The sequence below is a fragment of the Callorhinchus milii genome, unplaced genomic scaffold (genome assembly GCF_018977255.1).
Source record: "Callorhinchus milii isolate IMCB2004 unplaced genomic scaffold, IMCB_Cmil_1.0 Scaffold3, whole genome shotgun sequence".
In the NCBI taxonomy this organism is placed as follows: domain Eukaryota; kingdom Metazoa; phylum Chordata; class Chondrichthyes; order Chimaeriformes; family Callorhinchidae; genus Callorhinchus; species Callorhinchus milii.
This window is the reverse complement of record NW_024704744.1, coordinates 29,934,650-29,957,832: the sequence shown is the minus strand read 5'-3', so window position 1 is coordinate 29,957,832 and position 23,183 is coordinate 29,934,650. Positions and strand designations below refer to the sequence as shown.

Below are 23,183 nucleotides of genomic sequence, written 5' to 3'. Positions count from 1 at the left end.
GGGTGGGGGGGGGGGGAGGGAGGAATTATATATATATTCTTTAAAAAAGGGTGAATAAAAGGGCCTGCAGAGAGAGAGAGAGAGACGTATGACATGTTTGCCAGCCTGGTCCTCGCGAGACGCCGTACCCGTACAACTGGGTGAGCGATTGGAACGCTGGCCCGGGGCTCGCGGCGGCGGCCCGGGGTTTGGAACGCTGGCCCGGGGGTTTGGAACGCTGGCCCGGGGGTTTGGAACGCTGGCCCGGGGGTTTGGAACGCTGGCCCGGGGGTTTGGAACGCTGGCCCGGGGTTTGGAACGCTGGCCCGGGGCTCGCGGCTGCTCGCGGGTCAGGGACAGACTGCGGCCCCGGAGCTGCTGCTCAGGTCCACTCTCCGCTGATCTGCGGGTCGCCGGTCAGACACTTTCTTTGCAAAGCGCCTCTGCCCACACCAGCCACCGCACACTCCGCAGCCCCGCACAGCCTTTTGCTCGCCTCACAGGAGCAGTTCTCTGCTCCGGCGCGGCGGCGGCGGCAGCAGCTGCTGCTGCTGCTGCTCCCTGGAAGCGCTGTGGAGCGAGTGCGCCTGAATTAGAAACTTAACAGGTCAGCGGGACCGTAAATCAGCGGCGGGCAGGTCCCCCTCAGCCCCAGGTACACCCACCCACCCACCCACCAGCCTGCAATAACTGCTGGAGAGACGCGCAAAAACTCCGCGGCGGCACCGCGCGACTGTTGGGCTCTAACGGGATTCCCCACTGAGTTCCAGGACTTTTAAGGGGAAAAACCCGGCGAAGGAAACCCGGTGACTTGAAAAAAAAAATCCATTCTGCATTTTAGGCCAATTCTCCTTTCGAGTTGTCCTCTGTATCTCCGGGAGGGTTCACCCCGTTGGTCTCGAGCCGAGGCGGTGGGGGCAAACATCAAAGAGGGCGCTTCACGACAGCCTCCTCCAGTCCAGGTATTCCCGTAGTCCACCCGTCACCTCCGCCGCCAACATGGAGTCGGCCACGGGCTCGGCCGCTTCGGAAGGAGCGGGAGGTGAGCAGCAAAGCGGCCGAGCAGCCCAGCGCGTGTCGGCGCCCGAGCGCGCCCCGGGTCCCGGCGCCGGGGGGAGGCCGTCACACCTCACCGGCAAACGCGGTAAGAAAGGTCCCCAAAAAGGTATTTTCCTCAGAACGAAAACAACGACGACAACAAAAAAAAACCACTCACCCCTCACACACACCACACCCCTCACCCTCACACACACACCCCTCACACACACCACACACACACACCCCTCACCCTCACCCCTCACACTCACCACACACACACCCCTCAGCCCTCACACACACCACACACACACCCCTCACACTCACCCCTCACACACACCCCTCACCCTCACACCTCACACACACACCTCACACACACCACACACACACACACACACCCCTCACACACACCACACACCCCTCACACACACACACCCCTCACACACACCACACACACACACCCTCACACACACCACACACACACACCCCTCACACACACCACACCACACACACACCCCTCACACACACCACACACACACACCCCTCACACACACCACACACACACACCCCTCACACACACCACACACACACCCCTCACACACACACCCCTCACACACACACACACCACACACACACTCACACACACCACACACACACCCCTCACACACACACACACCACACACACACTCACCACACACCACACACACACCCCTCACACACACACCCCTCACACACACACACACCACACACACACTCACACACACCACACACACACCCCTCACACACACACACACACACACACACTCACACACACCACACACACACCCCTCACACACACACCACACACACACACACCCCTCACACACACACACCACACACCCCTCACACACACCACACACACACCCCTCACCCCTCACACACACACACCCCTCACACACACCCACCACACACCTCACACACACACCCCTCACACACCCCTCACACACACACACCCCTCACCCCTCACACACACACACCACACACACACCCCTCACACACACACACCCCTCACCCCTCACACACACCCCCCTCACACACACACACCCCTCACCCCTCACACACACACACCACACCACCCCTCACACACACACACACACACCCCTCACACACACACACCCCTCACACACACACACACCCCTCACCCCTCACACACACACACCACACACACACCCCTCACACACACACACCCCTCACACACACACACACCCACACACACCCCTCACACACACACACCCCTCACACACACACACCCCTCACACACACACACCCCTCACACACACACACCCCTCACACACACACCCCTCACACACACACACCCTCACACACACACACCCCTCACACACCACACACCCACCACACCCCTCACACCACACACCACACACACACCCTCACCCCTCACACACACCACCACACACACACCCCTCACACACACACCCCGCCCCTCACACACACACCTCACACACACACACCCCTCACCCCTCACACACACACACACCTACACACACCCTCACACACACACCCCTCACACACACCACCACACACCACCCCTCACACACACCACACACACAGCCCTCCACACACACACCCCTCACACACACCCCCACACACACACCCTCACACACACACACCCCTCACACACACACCCTCACACACACACCCCCTCACACACACACCCTCACACACCACACACACCCTCACACACACCCCTCCCCTCACACACCCACACACCCTCACCCCACACACACCCCTCACACACACCCCTCACACACACCCCTCACCCCTCACACACACACACCCTCACACACACACCCCTCACACACACACCCCTCACACACACACCACACACACACCCCTCACACACACACACCCCTCACCCCTCACACACACACCACACACACACCACACACACCCCTCACACACACCCCTCACCCCTCACACACACACACCCCTCACCCCTCACACACACACCACACACACACCCCTCACACACACACCCCTCACCCCTCACACACACACACCCCTCACACACACACCCCTCACACACACACACCCCTCACACACACCCCTCACACACACACCCCTCACACACACACCCCTCACACACACCCCTCACACCCGCCGCGCGATGTTTTGCCCTCCGGTTTGTTTGCGTCGCGGCTCTTTTTTGGGGGGAAACACTGACGTGTCCTCGCGCTTTATTTCGGGAGAGCCATTCCTTTACTGAAGTGTGTGCGGACGGGAATGAAAACGCTCCGGGGGGCGATTTTGAAGTCGAACTTCATGTCATACGACATTACACACTGTTAAACTTCATTGAAATACACTTAAGATTCTTTCACGCGTTCCTCGTTTCTCCCTCCAGTCCCCCCCTCCCCTCCCCCCCCTTTGCTGGTTTGTTCCACATCTGATGAAGGATTTAAAATGTTCATTGGTGAGGAATGCTGAGGCGCTAAAAGACTTTGGCCATACGGTATATGGAACAGGTTTTTTGTGTGATAACACAGCACTTAATAATAAATAATACTAATAATCGTTGCATTTGATAGAAAGCTTTGCACGTCGGGAGGACGTCCCAAAGCGCTTCACAGAACACACTGTAAAGTGAATTGACTGTATATTTGTGGGCGAACGCGGCAGCCAATTGCGCACAGCAATGTCCCACAAACAGTCGTGGATTGAAAACGACCAATTTATTATTGTTTTGGGTTTTTGGAGGGATTATTATTAGGCTCTGTGAGGAGTAAGGAAACTTGGCCGAGGTTTCGCCCTCTGCCTGGAATTGAACTCAGGTCTCTCACTTGCAAAGCGACTGCTCTAACCACTGAGCTACAGGACTTATGTGACTTATGTCACGAAGGCGTTGCGTGAATGCAATCTGTTGTTTGTATTGTAATCCGGTTACAGTGACTGTGTTTTGCACTGTAGATGAAGTTAACGAAAAGGGGAAGATTAATAGAATAGTAATCCATAATCCAGAATATCATCTGGACGTACTGGTATGTGTTTTTGCAGCCTGTGAACCTCTTACCCCCCACCACACAGCTACTCTTCAAAGGAAAGATGTTATTTTACCATTATTACCTATTCAAATATTGCCATCGTTTGCTGCTCAGTTTAACACTTCAGTAAAAATGAAATGTTCTTGTAAATGCTTCATAACTTAACATTTCTAAATGCTTAAAATGGAAAGCAGATTTTAATCGGCAAAGTTTATTCACTGTCTAAATTAAAACATTAGGTTGTTTTTAGTTCGTGGATATCATTGACTTTGTTTTGCCTTTGATGTCTTGAGTGAAGAACAACATTGTTGGATGGATGCATGATATTTTTATGAACAAATACTCACATGAGAGATTGATGTGAAATCCCGATCATATAGTATGTCAGAATGGCACAGAACTTGATGAAGTCAGAAGCTTGTATCTGTTTGGTCATAAACCTATTCTTTCATAATACAGTGTGTTTGTGTAGTGATCACAATTTATTTAAAAATTGTCACTGATGCAAATAGTGCTTTAACTGTATTTGCATAAGAAATCAACAATTGTGGAATGGTCCCAAAAGAAACAAGAAAACCTTTTGGGGAAAAAAAAGTCAGACCATACGTTGATGTGCTAAATATCAATTGTCACTTGAAAATAAAGTAACTTCTGTAATGTGAAAATGCAATTTTAAATTTAACCTAATTATCTTGTACTTGCATGATTCAAAATGCATAACATATCTGATCAGAAAGTATTTTTCAAGAGCCAAAAACTTGAGCTGTATTATTATATTTTGGTCAACATTGTTAGGAAACCAATTTTCTTAACATCTCCATACCTTTGATAAGGATATCAGCAATTCTGGTCCCATTGTTGTACCATTATCATTTTTGAGTTGGTCATTATGAGAATGGTCTGAGTCACTTGACATTTGTATCACTTTGTTTGGCACTTGGTGTCGTGACTGAACCGCAGTTCACCATTGCAAGAAATGTGGTTCATGAAACTGTTTTTCTATGATTGCACAACATTGTACGGTGAATTTGAGTTACTATGCCCTGCACCGTTGTACCCTATTTTTTCTATTTTTTGCATATATTGTAACTCTAGCTTCTAAGCTTGACACAGTACAGTATGTAAAAGATTGGTGTAAGTCAGAATTGAATATAGTTGACCCCCTTCTGAACCAAGCCTTTTTTTAAAAAAAATTGATCTTTGCTCTTAGAATTTTTGAGAAAGTTTGGGTGAAGTCTGATTAGATTTTGGTATTGGTGCTTCTTGTTCAGACATAAGTCTTAGACAGAGAACTCGGATCACTAAAATTTCCTGTCTGTACCTCAGCAACTAGATTATGATTGAATAAATTAAAGCATTACAGAATATACATAAATACGATTATGCAGGACCAGTACAGACCACATGGCCGATAAATATATTTTACATAACATTCTGCATGACGTCTCGCCCCTTAGTCAATTTATTTTCACAAAATAGCTGTCCATTTCGCTCTTGAATTTACGAATTTACCTCGTGGCTGGTCTCCTCTGTATTTTAGTTAAATCTGAACACTGCCCATTCACCTACCCTCTTCTTACCTTGTGGACATGGAAACTCTTGCCCATGTGTTATAACCTGATATATTTTGAAGAAATTAATTAGAATATTGAACAGAAACCTTGCACGTAGTCACTGCATGACGAATTCTGAGAAAATTGCTTAAAAGTTAAATCATCAATAACCAAGACAAGTAAATTCAGAATATAAAATCTAGATTTTCTTCCAAATTCATTTTGTAATTTATCACATCTTTCTACTGCAGAGCGTACTAAAATCAAAGCAACAACAAAATTGCTTGCACGTATGTAGTGTCTTTCATATGGGACGAAGGTGATGAATTGCACAGATTTAACATGATAAGAAATAACTTTCCCTGGTGCATTTCATGCAAGAGCAATCGTTCCAAAGTTGCATATTGTCACTCACATTCTGTAAATGATTTCTGTGGTTGGTCTTTGCAGGCTAAAAAAGCAAATACATTTTGTTTGTCAAGAGTTTGTAAAGAAATTTAGATGAATTGTTGCATAGTTTATCTAAGAGAAGTTTTGTTGTTTGTCTTGTACCGACAATCAAGACTGTGTTTAATTTGTGAATCTAATAATTGTCACTGCATTAGGGGGAGGGATCACATTTATTTGTTTTTGTCAGCCAGATGTTTGGCACATGCGGAAACTCATCAACAAAAACAAATTATACAGTAACCCTTCACGTGGAGAAGCATCTTGGAGCGCTTAACCATGGTGGAGCCTTACACCAAGCCAGGAGAGGGAGGAAGTGACTGTCAGTATGGTTGAAAAGCAAGGTCTTCAGGTGTGATCTGTAAAAGGGGAAGAAAGGAGCAAGGCGGAGGGATTTAGGGAGAGTTCGAAAGTTTCGGGGCATTCTGGCTGAATGCACGGCTCCCGATGGTGGAGTGGATGGGACAAGGGACAAACGGGAAGCTGGAGCCAGCTGAGCAGGGGTGGCGGAGTGGGAGTACGCAGGTCGGAAAGGTGGGTGCCAGGTGTGAAGGGATTTGTGGACACGTGTGAGGATCTTGAAGTCGATCTGTACTGTGATAGTAAGGCCTGGCGAGGACTGGTGTGATGGGGTACAGAGTTTACAGTGGATAAGAATACCGGCGGTGCATTAGATAGTGAAGCTGAGCAGACCAGCAAGGAGGGCAATGGAATAATGGAGGCGGGAGGTGATGAAAGTGTGGACAAGGGTTTTGGCTGCATTGGCTATGAGATCGCCATGATTAAGAGTATCCAAACCAAATAGTAGCCAAACTTCTAAGCATGATGATGGGTCTCAATGTGTCAGGCACTTACCCGACCAAAATAAATAACTATAATCCCTCATTTATGCAGTAAAAATTATTACACTCACAGCTAAACAAAGTATGTTATAATCAGAGTAACTATATTGGGAGAAAAATTTGGAGGGGAGATTTGCCCTGATTCTGATTTACACTTGGTCTAGTTACATAGCAGGATGACTTCTGTGTATTGCTGAGGGAGATCCAGAGAATGAATATGGAAATTCAAACAAAGTACATTACTACCCAGGTACTACCAAAAACAATAATAAATTGGTCATTTTCAATCTACGACTGTTTGTGGGACATTGCTGTGCGCAATTGGCTGCCGCGTTCGCCCACAAATATAGTCAATTCACTTTACAGTGTGTTCTGTGAAGCGCTTTGGGACGTCCTCCCGACGTGAAAAGCGCTATATCAAATGCAAGGATTATTTTATTTTTATTTTATTATTTCTGTTGTCGATTTTAAAAAAATGTGGTCATTCAAGCCATGACTGTTTGGGGACACTTCTGTGCGCAATTGGCTGCTGTGTTTCACCCACAAACTATACGGTCAATTCACTTTTCAGTATATTCTGTGAAGCACTTTGAGATGTCTCAATAATGTGATAAGGTGCTATATCAAATGGAAGGATTATTATAATTATTATAAATTATAGAAGATGAGTAAATAAAGTAGTTAGCAAAAAAAAGCAATTAAATAGACGACATGAATCAGCCTATGTTTATGCTTGTACTTCATTGTGTTTACAGCCCCACTCTGATAATCCTGCACAAAGATAACTCATCTGTTATCTTCTGAAGTCTCAGATTCATGTAGAATGAGTTAAGTTTCTTAGCTGAATGCATTCAGTTCATTTTATAGCAATTCATCTCCTTTCAGAAAGTGCAAGATATGTGCTGCCACATATTGAGGGCTAAATTACCGCAGACTATTTAGAACTTGCTCCGAGGTGTTGCATCTTTTGAGTTTTTAAGAAAACACATTGAGAGAAAAGCTTAATGTGAAAAGCTTCACGTACATAATTTACCAATGATGTAGTACAGTAATCACCCTGAGAGGTTTGAAGACTGTGGTGTAATCGCTCTGAATCCGTGTGTGATCCTCAAAGTGTCAAATCGTCTTTGTGTCAGATGCAGCTGCCAGACTTTTATTGTGACCAATTATTTTCTTAACTGTGGCCTATTGTCTGTGTGCTTTGCAGTACCTCTCTCTGATTCTTTACTTTATATTGAAACGCAACAAGCAACAACTAGAGTAGAACTGTGCAACAAATTCACAATGCATTTTGTACATGTCTAGTACCTGTCCATAGTTGGCATAATAAACAAATAGACCAAAGGATTTCCAAACAAATGTGCACTAAAGTCTTAATCTGTTTAAGTGGATTACTGGTAAACAGTCCCATCTGGTCATCTGTCATGTTCTATCAGGCAGGGAAGTCGACCTAACCAACCAATCAATGCAATGGATGTATCTTGTTTTTAGTGATGACGTGTTCTACACTGGAAAACCAGGAAATAAATGAGTACAAATTATGCTTTCATAAAAATCACTGGGTCTTTTAGGAATATTTTATTACAAGGAAGCTAGTTCAATACAATTTGCCTGTGTGTTTGTACATTTGTGTCTAATATACAGTCAATTCACTTTACAGTACATTCAGGAATACTACTACATCATTTGTAATTAGATAATCTGCATTTTCCTTTTAGTAATTTAAGGACTGAACAAAACTTTTTACAGAACATTTTACATGTGAATCACAGTGAATGTGAGCAAACAATACTATTTTTAAAAAATTCAGCACTTTGTTTATAACTTGTGTGTCAGCCTGGCACAGTGGTAGGAATCTCTTTTTTTATGAGTCAGAAGGTTTTGGCTTCAAGTCCCACATCCAATCCAGTGATGGGGATGTGTTACATTGTTGGAGATCTGCTGTCCTTCAGATGAGACGTTAAACCAAGGTCCCATCTGCACGCTCAACAACAACAACAACAACAACACCAACAACAACAAGGTTCCATTTATAGAGCGCCTTTCACGTCGGGAGGACGTCCCAAGGCACAAGGCTCAGGTGGGAATTACACATCCTATGGCACTATTCAAAAAGAGCAGGACATTTCTCCCGTTGTCCTGGTCAACAATCCCCCAAATAAAATTGGTCACTTACTCTATGGCTGTTTTGTGGGACATTGCTGTGCGCAACAAGCTGCTGCCCACAAAATATACAATCGCTGCACTGTGAAGTGCTTTGAGACATCTCAAAGTAGTGACAATGTGCTTTATCAAATGCAAGTATTATTGTATACAGTTTAATGCAGACAACCCAGTAATACTGCATGACATTTCATTACCAACTTTATACAAATCATTGAGTCACTCCACGATAATAATAATAATAATAATCCTTGCATTTGATATAGCGCTTTTCACGTCGGGAGGACGTCCCAAAGTGCTTCACAGAACACACTGTAAAGTGAATTGACTATATTTGTGGGTGAACGCGGCAGCCAATTGCGCACAGCAATGTCCCACAAACAGTCATCGATTGAAAATGACCAATTTATTATTGTTTTGGGTTTTTGGAGGGATGTATACTTTTGTTTTAATTTCTCTGGCGTTTTATCATTCATTTTTTTGCAGTCGTTTTGCAATATAATTCAACAGCCTTTAAAGAAATGCACAGAATCGCAAAATGTCACTTATTTAACTGTTCTTAGCACTAAATAAAACATTGCCATTTTGTTATTGGTTCAGAGATATTAATCTAGCCCTCCCAAGAGTAAAGTAAATTCTGTCTTGAATGCCACCTGCATCCAGTGGAGTGTTCGTACGTCTTCACAATTTTCAATCGTATTGTGTAAAATGACTGGTGGGGCGGTGGTGATTCCTCTGACTCTTTTATTCACTGATTTTAATAAGAGTTTTTTTTTATTAAATGACATAGATAGTCCTGCATAATGAAATTGTTTCTACAATACTAAGTGTTTTTTAATGTTGATTGTTACTTTTGCATAGAAGTGCCCGAGAGCACAGAAAAAACAGAGGAGACCATTCCAGAGAAAAAGAGGAGGCAGAAAACAAGAAGGAGAAAGAAAAATAAATCTGTTTCACAGAATGAAATCAATAGTTTGTTGGCAGAACTCCCCTTTGCACATACGGAGATCCGGGAAGAGTTTGGTTGTAAGTCTTTCATTCTTTGGATCATTCTATTTATCCACAATCACTGAAATTAGAAATAATATTGCAGAGTCTTTGATCTTATAATATATCCATTATTGCAAGAAGTAACCATAATTGACTTCAGCAAACAACCCAGGTATATTCTTTGTGTTGGGGAATTTCAAAGAGATAAGTTAATGGAAGGGTAAGTAAACAGATGTTATGTGCATCAGTTCTGTGTCTTTTTTTGGGTTTTGATAGAATCAGATTTATTTGGCTTCGCGATCAAGTCTGTGCACAGCCGTCAAGAATGTGGGTGTGTTTCATTGACTCTTTTTACAAGTCGCTCCCTCTATCACCTTTGAATTTATCTTTAACCACAGGTGAAAAAGGCTTGAGAGCAAAACCTGTGTCCTGAAGGCAACTGTCTCCACTCAGTGAGCACACTTCAATAAACTAAATATACGCAGGTTTAATTCTAAAGTGGGGGAACTTTATAATTGAGATTATGTGGGAAACAAATCACAAGATACAGGACTGACATAAGGGTACACGTTGTTCATTGTATTTACCTCTACACACGTTTGTATTTTTTCTAACAAAAAAACGCGTGAGGCAAGTGATACATAATTCATGAATACATTGACAGACCTAGAGATTGGGTTTATATGCTGGGCATGAAGTTTGTCTTTATTGCTTAGCTGCCATGGGTCTTCTCCAAGTCCCTCGTCCCCTCCGCTCCACAATTGGGCTGTGTTGTAGTCACTCAGACCCGAATCTGTGGAACTCCTTGTCTCAATCCCTCCATCTTGCCCCCTGTTTTGCCCGCCTTCATATCGCATGTGAAGTCTTTCCTCTTCGACTGCGCCTTCGGTTACCTCCCCTCCCTTTCTGGCTCGGAGTCAAACCACATGACTGTTAAGTACCCTGACATGCTGCCTGAGTGAAAGAGGTTATATGAATGCAAATTATTGTTGTTATTGCACTGAGGGTTAACATATTGGCTATTTTGCACTCCTGCCTTACCTTCACCTGCTACTGCATGCACACAATTCTGAATCTTCTTCCTTCTCCCCATTTTTTGTTAAAAATCTTACTATTTGAATCCATATTTTGTTTCCCAGGTCCAAGAAAACTGGATTTTAGAAAAAATACCTTTTGAAATGGATTGAGAAACAAAAACAAATAAATTATTTTGGGGCTACATTAGCCTAGTAACACAAAGCAAAAGCTGTCATCCTTTGTATAGGTGAATAATAGCAAGTTTTCTTTTCCAACGGAGACTCATTTCATTTAATAAATGAAACCCTGATAAACAAAGGAAACATTAGGAGGCTTGGAAATATCTGCTTTTGAAATACTTTGATGTTTATTTACAGTTGCTAGCAAGTTCTGTATGTTTTTAAACTTGTGCATTGTGATGGTGAAAAAATATAAACATTACAGTAACAACTCATACATGTATATGTAGCACATTTCATATTTATATAGCACTTTTCAATCAGGAGGATGTCTTAAACACCACACATCTGATTGGAAGCTGGGGGGAATCAAAGGTGACTGAAATCAGGTTTAAAAAGATGGGTGGTGGGGCAGATTGGGTGGGGGATATGAAGCTGGCTGGTGTTATCTGATGGGTTGGGAGCAGCTGGGGTGGTAGTGATACAGGAGGTTGCAGGTCAAAAGTAGTTTTTTTATATGGGATGAAGACTGATGGAGAGGGAGCAAGAGGTAGGGGTAGAGAGAGGGAGTTCGAGAGGTTGGGAGCATAGAATATGAATGTTTGGCCACCGATAGTGGTGCGGAGAGTACGAGTAGCAAGCCCAAGTTTGCAGAGTGAAGGGCATGAACAGAGGAGAAGGACAGAAATACAAATGATGTTTTGTTTTATCACAAATGTGTTAAACCCTCAAAGCTTTTTTTTAAAAAAGCTTATGTGCCTTTTATCTTATTTTCTATTCTTCCACAATCTAAATTTTAAATTCGAAATTTTTACCTGACTGCATTATTTAAATTTTTCTTCTTCCCTCTTCTTTCTGCTTGCTTCCTTTTTCTCCCTTCCTCTAGATCCCACCATCCATTGTTGTGATGTGGGAACAAATTTTTTTAATTAATAGAAAGTGCTTTTCATGGTGTTAAATCTGGTCCTGATGGGCTGGTCTTGCAGTCATTGAAAACCCTAAAAGTTTGCTTTGACAAAACTGCTATAGATACGATACTGTTAACATCCAGCATGGTTTTCGTATCTAAGAGGAGATTGAATCTGCGAACCAGCATGATGCAGTTCCTTTCTAGTTCGTAGATTATAGCTGTACTATATATTTTAGCAGGTTTTGGATCAGAGGAAAATGCTTGCTAGATATGCTAAAAATTAATGAAAATAAACCTGTCAAATACAGTTGGGCAGCTCACTCTCACAGACGTCTACCATCATTTAAGCACGTAGCTAGAGTAAAATATTTCTGTGCATGAGAAAATCATTTATTTCCAACATACCTCCTCATGAGAAAGTCACTCAGTCCCAGAGTTCCTCCCCTGGAGTGTTCCACAATCTCCTCAGTGAAGGCAAGAATGTGCACTCCAGGAGGGCACTGTTCTTGCAGGTTAAAGTCTGTTCTTGCACTCTTCTGGTTCTTCCCACACTTGGACCGTTTACCACTCTCCAGATGTTAGTGACTTTCAATAAGGGGAAGGCTACGAAAACAAATTCCTCTCTAATATACCAAACCCTTTTAGATGGCAGTAGAGGCTAGCCTCAAAACAGGTTGGGTTTCTGTGTGATAGCCAACAGTGTGGGGTGTGGAGAGGTTTGTCTTCCTTGCCTCTGATGACCGGCCATCCCTGCTTGGATCTTGTCAGCCATCCATGGCCACAGGATATCTACTCAATATTGGAGTGCAATGAGGGAAACAGTTAAAACGGTTGTCCAAAAGACTATTCCCAGAAATGTGTTATGCAGCTCTAAAGTTAGTGAAAGAATAAAAAGTTGTGGTTATTTGTTCCTTTAAATTTTCATTCCTTTTTATGGCTTCTTATTACTGAATTGCTGCTTAGTCTTTATTGAAAACAAGCAAGCACTTGTGTTGCATGTATTGCATTTGGGATTATTCAATATTCTGTTTCTCTTTATTCAGTCACTACAACCCTTGGAAAGAATTTGAAGAAAAAGAGAAAGCGGACTTTAGGAGGTGAGAGTGAGGAAGATGCTGGTCAAAAGAAGAAAAAGGAGACTCATCCAAATTATTTTGTGTCTATTCCAATAACAAATCCAAAGGTTTGTTAATTCTGTATTTGAAATACAAAACTATTTGTTGCGAAACTTGGGATGAGTTAGCATGCAGCAGGCATATGTACCAGCTTACAGTGTGCATATTGTGTGTGATCAGAGCTGGTGGAGGCGAGATCTATAACAAGATTGTAATAGGAGCCAGTGGAGGTAGGCTGGATTATTTGCTCTTCAGGCATATCTCCAACTGCAGCCTTGAAGGTAGTGACATCAAACAAAACAATTTTTTTCTTTTTGCTCGCCAGTTTGTTTTCCTTCCCTCCCTCTCCTTAAGGTGATTGACCAATTTTGCTTTCTTTCATACTAATATATAATTCCAGGAACCCTAGCCCAAGTGGTTGTTATTTTGTGAGCTGAGTCTTATCATCACCACTCACCACTCACTTGTGCCTCAAGTTTGGGGGATTGCTGAACAGTGAGCAGGAATCCTAAATGATTGATTTCCCCCCCCCCCCCTCTCTTGTGTGCTAGCCCAGCTGAGATTAACTCACTTGAGCTAACCCTGCACAGACAGCTAATTGAAACTGCAACCTTTGGTCTGTATGCTTGGTCTAGTTGTTATCACTTCATTACTTACAAGAGTCTTGAGACAGGTCTTGAAGGAGGCAAGGGAGGGGCAAGGTGGAGGGACTGTGAGATGGAGTTCCAAAGGTTAGGGGCAGAGAGGCTGAGGGTCGCTGGGGGCTAGGGCTCCTCGTCTGTGGACGTGCAGAGTGTGTTGGTGTATACAGTACATACTCACGCACCCCTTGTGGCCCCGGAGGTCCTTTACCTAACTCGCCACTCCGGAGAATATTGCTGAGCAGGTTATCTGGAGTCACTGTAATTGTATGGCACATTAGAGCTGAAAAAAACATGCTTTGGAAATCTTTTAAACCAATCACTGGACCATTTTACATGGTAAGGATGTTGCAAAAAATCCATTCCATTACTGATATGCACTTGTTCAAATAACCCAGGGAATGCTGTACGACTGGTTAGTGCAGAATAATGTATGTATCATAATGTTCTGGTTTACAGCATGATTTACAAGTTACAGTAATTAAGGGCATGCAGTTAAACCTGTAAGAAACAAGATAACACTTTACAAGGACTAGTTCTCCATGAAAGTAGAGAAAATCAATCTTTTTCTTCCACCCTCCAAAAAAAATACATTTGCCAGCCCTTTGGAGCTTGAACCATGTACAAGGAGCCCCTAACCTTTAATCAATCTCTGCAGTTTAAAAGTACCTTCCCGTGTTCATTTCTCATGTGCGGTCATGCAAAAACTATTAGATGTTTTAAAAATGGTGTGTAAACATGGTTATTGCAGGTCAGTTGTGATTTTATTGGATTTTGTTCACTTATATGCTAGTTACAACAATTTTGTAATGAGGAAAAAAAATCCCACCTTCTGGAATGAGTGTGGCTCATTGCTCTGGGTGGAATGCGTGCGGATATTGCAGCACAGAAGGAGACCATTTGGTGCATTATATTGTACTTGTAGTTATGTTAACTACCACCTGGAACTATCGACTCCAATGCTATTTCCCTGCTTTTTCCCCATATTTCTTTCTACATAACTTCATTCTTCTGGTGTTTTTTATACCTTCACTCTTTTAATGTTTATCAAATTCCCTTTTAAATGACGTAATGGACTCTGGCTGAATACCCGCCTATGGTAATGCATTCCACGTTCTAATAGCCCTTTGTGTAAAAACATTTCTTGTAACCTCACGCTTCATGCTTCTGAGCACTCTTGGAAGTTTCTTGAATATTATTGCAGCTAATGAAGGTCTAAGATCATGGAGTGGAGCAGAGTGTAGTAAATTATCTTTAATGCACTGGAACACTGTACGCAGTGGAATGCTGCCTATGTGCCTCATGTTTGCCTGTATTGACCTTCTGCGGATCTGCACATACAGCCCATTGTGCATTGTTTTAAACAGGCACCAATTAGTTTAGTGTTGTGAATCAGATTTTATATTCTCTTTTTGTATGGAAATTCTGTACATTCCCTCTGATCCAACTTAGTGGGTATGCAATGTTTCAGTATAATTTTTTTGATCAAATTGAATTAATCAGTCAACCAACTGAACTCAATCGCTGCACCCAGTGAATTCTCATTGAATGGACTTGTGACTTAAGAGGTTTTTCGAAATCAAACTGAGCATTTTCAGACTCTTACCCCAATGTGTGAATGTACAGCAAACATTTTTGTCAACGAGCTCCATCTGCAGGGCACTTTTTGTACATAAGTAATGTACACTTTGTGTCCTTGCAATTTAGTTAATATCAGTGCTGTGAGCTTTTACCCCTAACTCTTATTTTCGCCCATGAAATACAACAACAACAACAAGATTCCATTTATAAAGCGCCTTTCACGTCAGGAGGACGTCCCAAGGCGCTGCACAGTTGGGTCATGACCCGAGCAGGGGGGAAATGGTCAGGGTGAGGGGAGGGAAGGGAGGGAGCGAGGAGGGGGGAAATGGTCAGGGTGAGGGGAGGGAAGGGAGGGAGCGAGAAGGGGGAAGAGAGTCGAGAGGGGAGCTGAAGGCTCGGTCAAAGAGAAATACTACACTTTACAGTGCAAGTGTCAGCCTGGTGCAGTAACAGCACTCTCTCCTCTGGGTCAGAAGTGGGTTCAAGCACCACATCGGGACTTGAATCACATAGTCTAAGCTGACGCTCCGGGGCAGTGCTGGGCTATGTTGCATTGTCGAAGGTGCAGTTCTTCAGATGAGACATTAAACCAAGGTCCTGGCTGCTTATTCAGATGGATGTTAAAGATCCATCTTTTAAAAGTTAAAAGTTTTCTCACGGTGTCCTAGATAACAATATCCCAAATAAAATTGGTTATTCACTTCATTGCTGTCTGTGGGACATTGCTGTCTGCAAAACTAGCTGCCACCTTTGCCCACAACATATCCTGTCAATCCACTTCATATTATATCATGTGAAGCACTTTGAGAGGTCCTCAGGTTAAAGGTGCTATACCAATGTAAGTTATTATTTGTATTTTTTGCTCTCAGTTCTTTCTTCATTCATTCGCATTGAACCATTCATAGAACTTGTTAATACTCTCTTCAGATGCATTACTGCACTTGCATGTTATTCCAACCATGATTTGCTCTTGATTTAACACTTTGCCAGAAACAGTACAAATGTCAAACTTCTTATTTTCTTCAATTAATTCAGATTGTAGGTGGTATTCAGGCTGTGCAGGATATTGTCGTTCAAAAGGACCAAAGACTCTCCAGGGCTATGATTCCAGTTCCCACTCTTCATATCACTATTCTTGTGACAAATCTTGCGAGTGAGATGGAGGTGAACAGGTGAGTAATATCTAAAAGAGTAGAGCCACGCTTACTAACAAAAATACAGTGACTACACTTTACAGGGAGTAAACATCCTCCCAACATGAAATATGCAATATCAAATGTAAGTATTATTTGTCTTTGGCTAGAGTAGATCTCATCTGTATGTTAAAGATCCTATGGCACTAGTTTTTCCCGATGTCTTGGCCAACAATCTCGGAGATAAAGTTGGTCTTTCAATTCATGATTGCTTGTGGGATATTGCTGTGTGCAAATCGGCTGCTGAATTTGTCTACAAATACAGTCGCTGTACAGTAAATTCTTTGAAGTGCTTTGAGACAATTTGAGACTGTTGTGCTTGCTTCTATCAAAACAATCAATTTCTAGTTCACCTTGTATATTCTTTAAAGAACAACAAGATTTTTTTTTATACGAAGGATGCTGATAGGTTTGCCCCCTACATATGAGACTAAAAAAACAAAATCCCCATTCGTGAATTTTTGGTTCCGAGTCAGTCTGGCTTGTAGATTGTACCTATGAGAAAGCACACACACCACAACAAGTTTAGGCTGGACTATTACAGTGCCTCCCAGTGAGGTGACAAAGGTTTAAATGCATTGAAGGAGTCCTGTAGCTCAGTGGTTAGAGCACTCGCTTTGCAAGCGAGAGACCTGAGTTCAATTCCAGGCAGCGCAAAACTTTGGGCAAGTTTCCTTACTCCACACAGAGCCTAATAATAATCCCTCCAAAACCCAAAACAATAATAAATTGGTCATTTTCAATCTACGACTGTTTGTTGGACATTGCAATTGGCTGCCGCGTTCGCCCACAAATATACAGTCAATTCACTTTACAGTGTGTTCTGTGAAGTGCTTTGGGGCGTCCTCCCGACGTGAAAAGCGCTATATCAAATGCAAGGATTATATTATTATATTATATTGTTTAAGGTGTAAATTGCTGATTTTTGGGCACTTTGCGATGTGGAGGCCTTGTGCTTCTCAACAGAAGAGATATAAGTGCCCTCTTACACCATCTAGTGGTCAATTACAGCATAACTTATTTTCGTGGCTTCGGAAACGAACGATGTGTCTTCCTTTTAACTGGTGGCTTATAAGAAATAGGAGTAGGCCATTCAATCCTTAGAACCCATTCCACCAGGTTATTAGACATTGGCTGATCTTTTATTGCATTGTTCCTTGTCATTTTGTACTTTTACTTCCGAAGTATCTGTCTCTCTTCTATTGCTTTTTTAATCTTTGCCCTTCCTTAACATTGCATTCCACCTTTTCATAACCCTGTGTATGAATACATATATTCAGGTCTCACTTCTAATCTTTTTACAATCCAATACAAAGTTACATTTGTATAGCGCCCTTCACGTCGGGAGGACATCCCAAAATCTAATGTTAACATTACCAGAAGTCACTGGGAACACTCAGCAGGTCAGGCAGCATCTATGGAGAAAGGAAAGTGAGTCATTGTTTCGGGTCCATGACCCTTCGTCAGAACTCTGGGTTCTGGGCTCTAGGGTTCTGATGAAGGGTCGTGGTCCCGAAATGTTGACTCACTTTCCTTTCTCCATAGATGCTGCCTGACCTGCTGAGTGTTCCCAGTGACTTCTGTTTTTGTTTCAGATTTCCAGCATCTGCAGTATTTTGCGTTTTGTCTAATGTTAACATTGTCTGTTTGTTTGGGATTCCTGTATCAGAGGGAAGGGTTGCCCCCTATCTAGCTTATTAATTCCCTTTATTTCAATGACCATGACTTGAAGGAAAAGAGAGGAAAAGCTGCTCAATCAACTCAATTGTATTTTGTTTTCATCATTCTCTCTCAACCTTGCTTGTCCATTGCTTTTTGTAAAATTCACTTTCCCTCATCTTATACTTGTTCCAGTGGCCTTATTTATTGCTGTGCACAAATTGGTTGCACAGTCATGCCATTTTACAATATATCCTGTGAAGCGCATTGAGAGGTCCTCATCGGGTGATGAGGCTCTATGTCAAACGCAAGGATTATTATATTATTAATAATCCTGAGTTATACTTGGCTAGGTTACTGAGAAAATCAAGGGAGTGGTTTACTTTCTTAAAAAATTAAGTAATTTTTCACAGAAAAATATTGTGTACAATAAATCTAGATTTTTTCATTCTTGTCACAAACTCAGTTGCTTGAGTGTGAACGAGTTCTACCTGATTGTCTTGCTGAGCCCGGGCACTTGTGCTGATGATATTAATACAAGGGGATTGAGTACTTTCTCACAGAGAAGTCGCAGTTCCATCTAATTCTGGGACTCTTGTAATTATGAAGACTGAATTGGTCGGTGGTTTTCCACTGAATTTTAATGACAGATATTCACAGAGAGAAAACAGATTTTACAGTGCATCTTTGGTACAAAGTACTTGAACGAAAAAGGATAACCGTTACAGGTAGAGGTATTGTTCACTGCTACATTTTGAAAGGTCTTGAGTCTCTGTCAGCTCCCAAAATAGACTGACCAAGCAGTCCTCTCTGCAATCTGCTTAGCTCCTTGTTTTTCCCATTCTCCCCTGTTTTGAGAACTCTCCCTTGTTTGAAAACTTTGCCTTGTTTTGAGCATTCTCTTCACAAATTTCTCTCTCCCTTCAAGTCTCCCTTTATGTGTACGAGTAAATGTGAAAATAATTTCCTGTCTTATTTTTATGGGTCTGTAAATTGGAAACAATTAATATGCGCTCCTTTCCATTCCACAAAAGCTATATGCACAATCCACACTGTTTATATTATGCGGCAGCATTTAACTGCGAATTAAATTGACACCATTCAGTCAAAGTGTTAGGCACATAAGGCGCTATATCAAATACAAGGATTATTATTATTAAAAATATTTTAGTGTTAAATTGCATAATCCTCATAAGGGCTTGTGCACAATAATAACAATATGAGAACAGTCAGTTGAATGGATTCAAGCCGTTTCTTCGTTTACACAATCTGTCTGATTCATTTCCTGATAGGGCGGTGAGTGCATTTGAGGAATGCAAGGCGACGGTGCAGGAAATTCTACAGGGGACACAGCTGGCGCTGCAATTTCAAGGGATCGCACATTTCCGAGGTGAAGTGGTATTTGCACAGCTCCTGGAGAACGAACACCTGATGACACTGACCCGTATTGCAGGTAAGCGATTTTTGAATTTACCTCAGTATATGTTTGCTGAGCAGGAGCCTGGCAATGAATAAGTTATCAATAGAAGCTATTTATAATAAATTTAAAATATATTATTTCTGGAATATCCACCACAAAGCACTGTTGTTGCAAGGAAGAGGCCTCTGCATTGTTTCTATTCGCAATAATGAATGTAAATCTGAGGTACAGTAGCCAACTTAGATATCCAGCACGTCATTTAACGTTACAAGAAAAAAAAAGGATTGACAGGATATTTTATTATTTTGACTAAATGCTCTGAAAATAATTATTCTAGCATTTATATTTTACTGTTTTCCCCCACAGAAATGTTTTGTTCAATTTGAAGGTCTGTTTGTTCATCTGAATTCTGCTTTTCCTTTTCTGGTAGCAGCACAATAGTGTTTTGCAAGTTTTGTTTTTGTTTTTTTGTGATGCAAAGGAAAGCAGATGGGTTTTTAAAATGTAAATACTGCTTTGAGTGAGTGATCATTTAACCAAAGAAATCTAACTGCAGCTCTAGCTTCATATCTATTGCACTTTTGGTGGTGAATTAGGGTTTCAACACTAATTCTCTGGCAAATAAATGACACTGTAGTCCTACTTCTGTTACTAGCTGTTGGTGGTAGTATCTGTGGAATTTGCCACGTCCAGTATGAACAAGCGGGTGTGGACGGTACTCAATAATAAATAATAATTGCATTTGATACAGCGCCTTTCATATCGGGACGATGTCTCAAAACACCTCACAGGATTTACTGTAAAGTGTAGTAACTACGTTTGGAGGCGAAATTGCTTGCATAATTTGTTCAAATGGATGACTGAAGAATTTTGAATGGACTTTGATTTTAATGTTATTAAAAAGTCAATTGCACAGAATGGTGAAATCTGATGCCTGTTCTTTTCAGTCCAAAACAAATTGATGCCGAGCAGGGAAGTAAAAACAGGCTTCTTATTCCACCCGTTGAGAGCAAAGTGGCTTAATTCCTCATGGTTTAAATGTAGCATAAAATACCTTCAGGAGTGCTTCTAGTGTTCCTATTGGTTTGACTTCTGTTGTCACACTTGAATGTTTAATGGGGGATAAGAGAGGTGGAAAAAATTACGTTTGCTTATTTTACCATGTTTTGCATCTGGGCTGATCTTGCTGTCTAATGTTCTTTTTTGTAGCAACAGTACTTTTTCGATTTGGTGAATTTACCTCATCTAAATATAAACCCACGTTGGGTCTTGGAACTCGCAGTCTCGTCTGACACTTTATTGCAGTGCTGTAGGAGCACTGAATTGTTTGTTGGAAATGCCTACCTCAGGAACAGCACATTAAACAAGGTCCCATTTGCTTGTTCAGGTGGATGTTAAAGATATCATGGCCCTATTCAAAAAGAGGGGAGTTTCTCCCGGTGTCCTGGCCAACAATCTCCCAAATAAAGTTGGTCATTCACTCGATGGCTGGTTGTGGGACAGTTCTGTGCAGAATTGGCTGCCAGGTACACCCACAGAAGTATTCATTTTAGAGTAGAATCCTGTGAAATGCTCTGAAACAACCTCTTAACATGAAAAGTACTGTATCAAATGTAAGGTTTTTTTATTTATTAGCATTATTATGACAAAAGTCAAACTTGAGGCTTTACTAATACCTAGAAAAAAAGATTCAGTTGGTGTCAAATCAACAGAGCCCAAAAATGTAAGTGATTGTACCTTAAATGGTGATGCTGTTGTTGGTTGATAGAAATTATAGGGGTGAAATTGTGACCAGTAAAGCTCTTATAAGGCAGCAATTGGGGTTCATAAAATAAGACCCCGTCTTATAACGGATGTGATCAACGCCACCGCCTCTGGCCATGACTTCCACGTATCAGTGCCACCAATCACATGACTGTTCGTGCAGGAAGCCAGATGGCTATTTGTGCTAAAATATGGCTTCCAAGTCATCAAGTTATCACTGATGTCACTTCCAGCATGCTGTGCGGTGTTCCTGCAAATATCGCGTATTGAAGTGCTCTTGAACTGCTGTGAACAATGATTTAACAACAAACAAATTGGCCATTTCATACCATAAGGGAAATGGGAGATCCCTGTACCAACTACGGATCCATAGGATATCCACCTTATGTTGTTGTAAATAGTTGTTTGCATCTTTTTGACTGATGTGTCTTATGCCTTATTTCACTGGTCCATTGGTATTTATCCCATGGTTTTAGTTCCTGCATTATTTTGTTAATACTTGCAAGGTACAATTGTGTAAAGGGAAGTGCAAACAATTTATCTGGAGATCTTGCCCGATTGGCACTGTTTACTGGTTAGCATAACTGATTGCTTGATAGTCTTAAATCTTATCACAACTGAACTTCTCCTATTCCGAGAAGAACAGAAGAAGTTCAGCTTCTTGGAAATGAATCAAATTGAAGGGGTCTTTAAAACAAAAGGATGTAGGTTTAAATTGAAAAGCCATGTATGAAAGATAACACAACTTTTTTTTCTCTCACTTTTTTATACAATACATTATTCCAAGAATGCATCAGAATTGTTTAGTCTTTTAAATTGTGCTCTGTTGTTTTCAAATTAAAAGACTAAATTTGAAGTCACAAATCAGATGGTTTAAATTGAATTCTGGGATCTGCTTATTGATTTCTTTGGGGGTCAGTCAATTTTGTGGGAAACCTACACTTTCTTGAAAGTTTATTAATCCAAACGGAGAATGTAATTTCTTAGTTCTGAGAGCGAAAGTTGCATTGAAGTCTGTTTACACATGGCATTTTTTCATTAATATATCACACAAGATAGAGCTTGACTTCTTGCGCTCTAAATTGCAAAATTAAATGTGTCAGCTTTCCCTGATCACCTCACTAACCCTTCGCAGTGATTCTGATTTCTCGTGTTTGCAGAGAAATGAAATAAATTGGACATGTGACTGGTAGAACCACTAGCAAAAGGTTACTGACCACAAAAATAATTTGAAATCGTGCTCTGCACTTTTTATTGCAGGATACTTCTGGAGAGACCAGCTTATAATACAAAGGAATACCTTACAGGTTTACCAAGTCTTTCTGAAAACAACCAATAAATAATTGGCTCAGAAATGCTTGGTCAGTAAACCCACAGTTTACACACATCAGCAATCTATTTCAATGATAAAGTTTAGCCTGCTTTTGGTTTGTTGTGGTGTTACTCACTGGAAGACACATTTTTGTTAGTATCATGGTGGTATTGCCATGAGATTACATTTTCTTGCTAAGGTTTTACACATTGCTGATGGATTCTCAGTTTAATTTGTCAAAAATACTGCTAATTATGCAATTTATTCAGCAAGATTATTTGGATAAAATGGAATTCCGTTTTTCATTATTAACTTTCTATCTGCTGTAAATCCAATTTAAAGTGG

General features: G+C 41.9%; 1 protein-coding gene across 3 annotated transcripts in view; it reads left to right on the top strand.

The window, feature by feature from the left end:
• Positions 1 to 677: 677 nt before the first annotated feature.
• LOC103182327 (A-kinase anchor protein 7) overlaps positions 678 to 23,183 on the top strand; it is an 83,550-nt gene continuing 61,044 nt past the window's right edge. The window contains exons 1-5 of one of the 3 annotated variants that reach the window (XM_042333032.1): positions 678 to 1,144; positions 9,919 to 10,083; positions 13,197 to 13,336; positions 16,526 to 16,662; positions 19,635 to 19,795. In XM_042333032.1, coding sequence (XP_042188966.1) covers positions 979 to 1,144; positions 9,919 to 10,083; positions 13,197 to 13,336; positions 16,526 to 16,662; positions 19,635 to 19,795 — 769 coding nt within the window. In that variant the 5' untranslated portion in view covers positions 678 to 978. The remainder of the gene's footprint in view (positions 1,145 to 9,918; positions 10,084 to 13,196; positions 13,337 to 16,525; positions 16,663 to 19,634; positions 19,796 to 23,183) is intronic. The other 2 variants (XM_042333030.1, XM_042333031.1) reach the window with 2 other exon arrangements.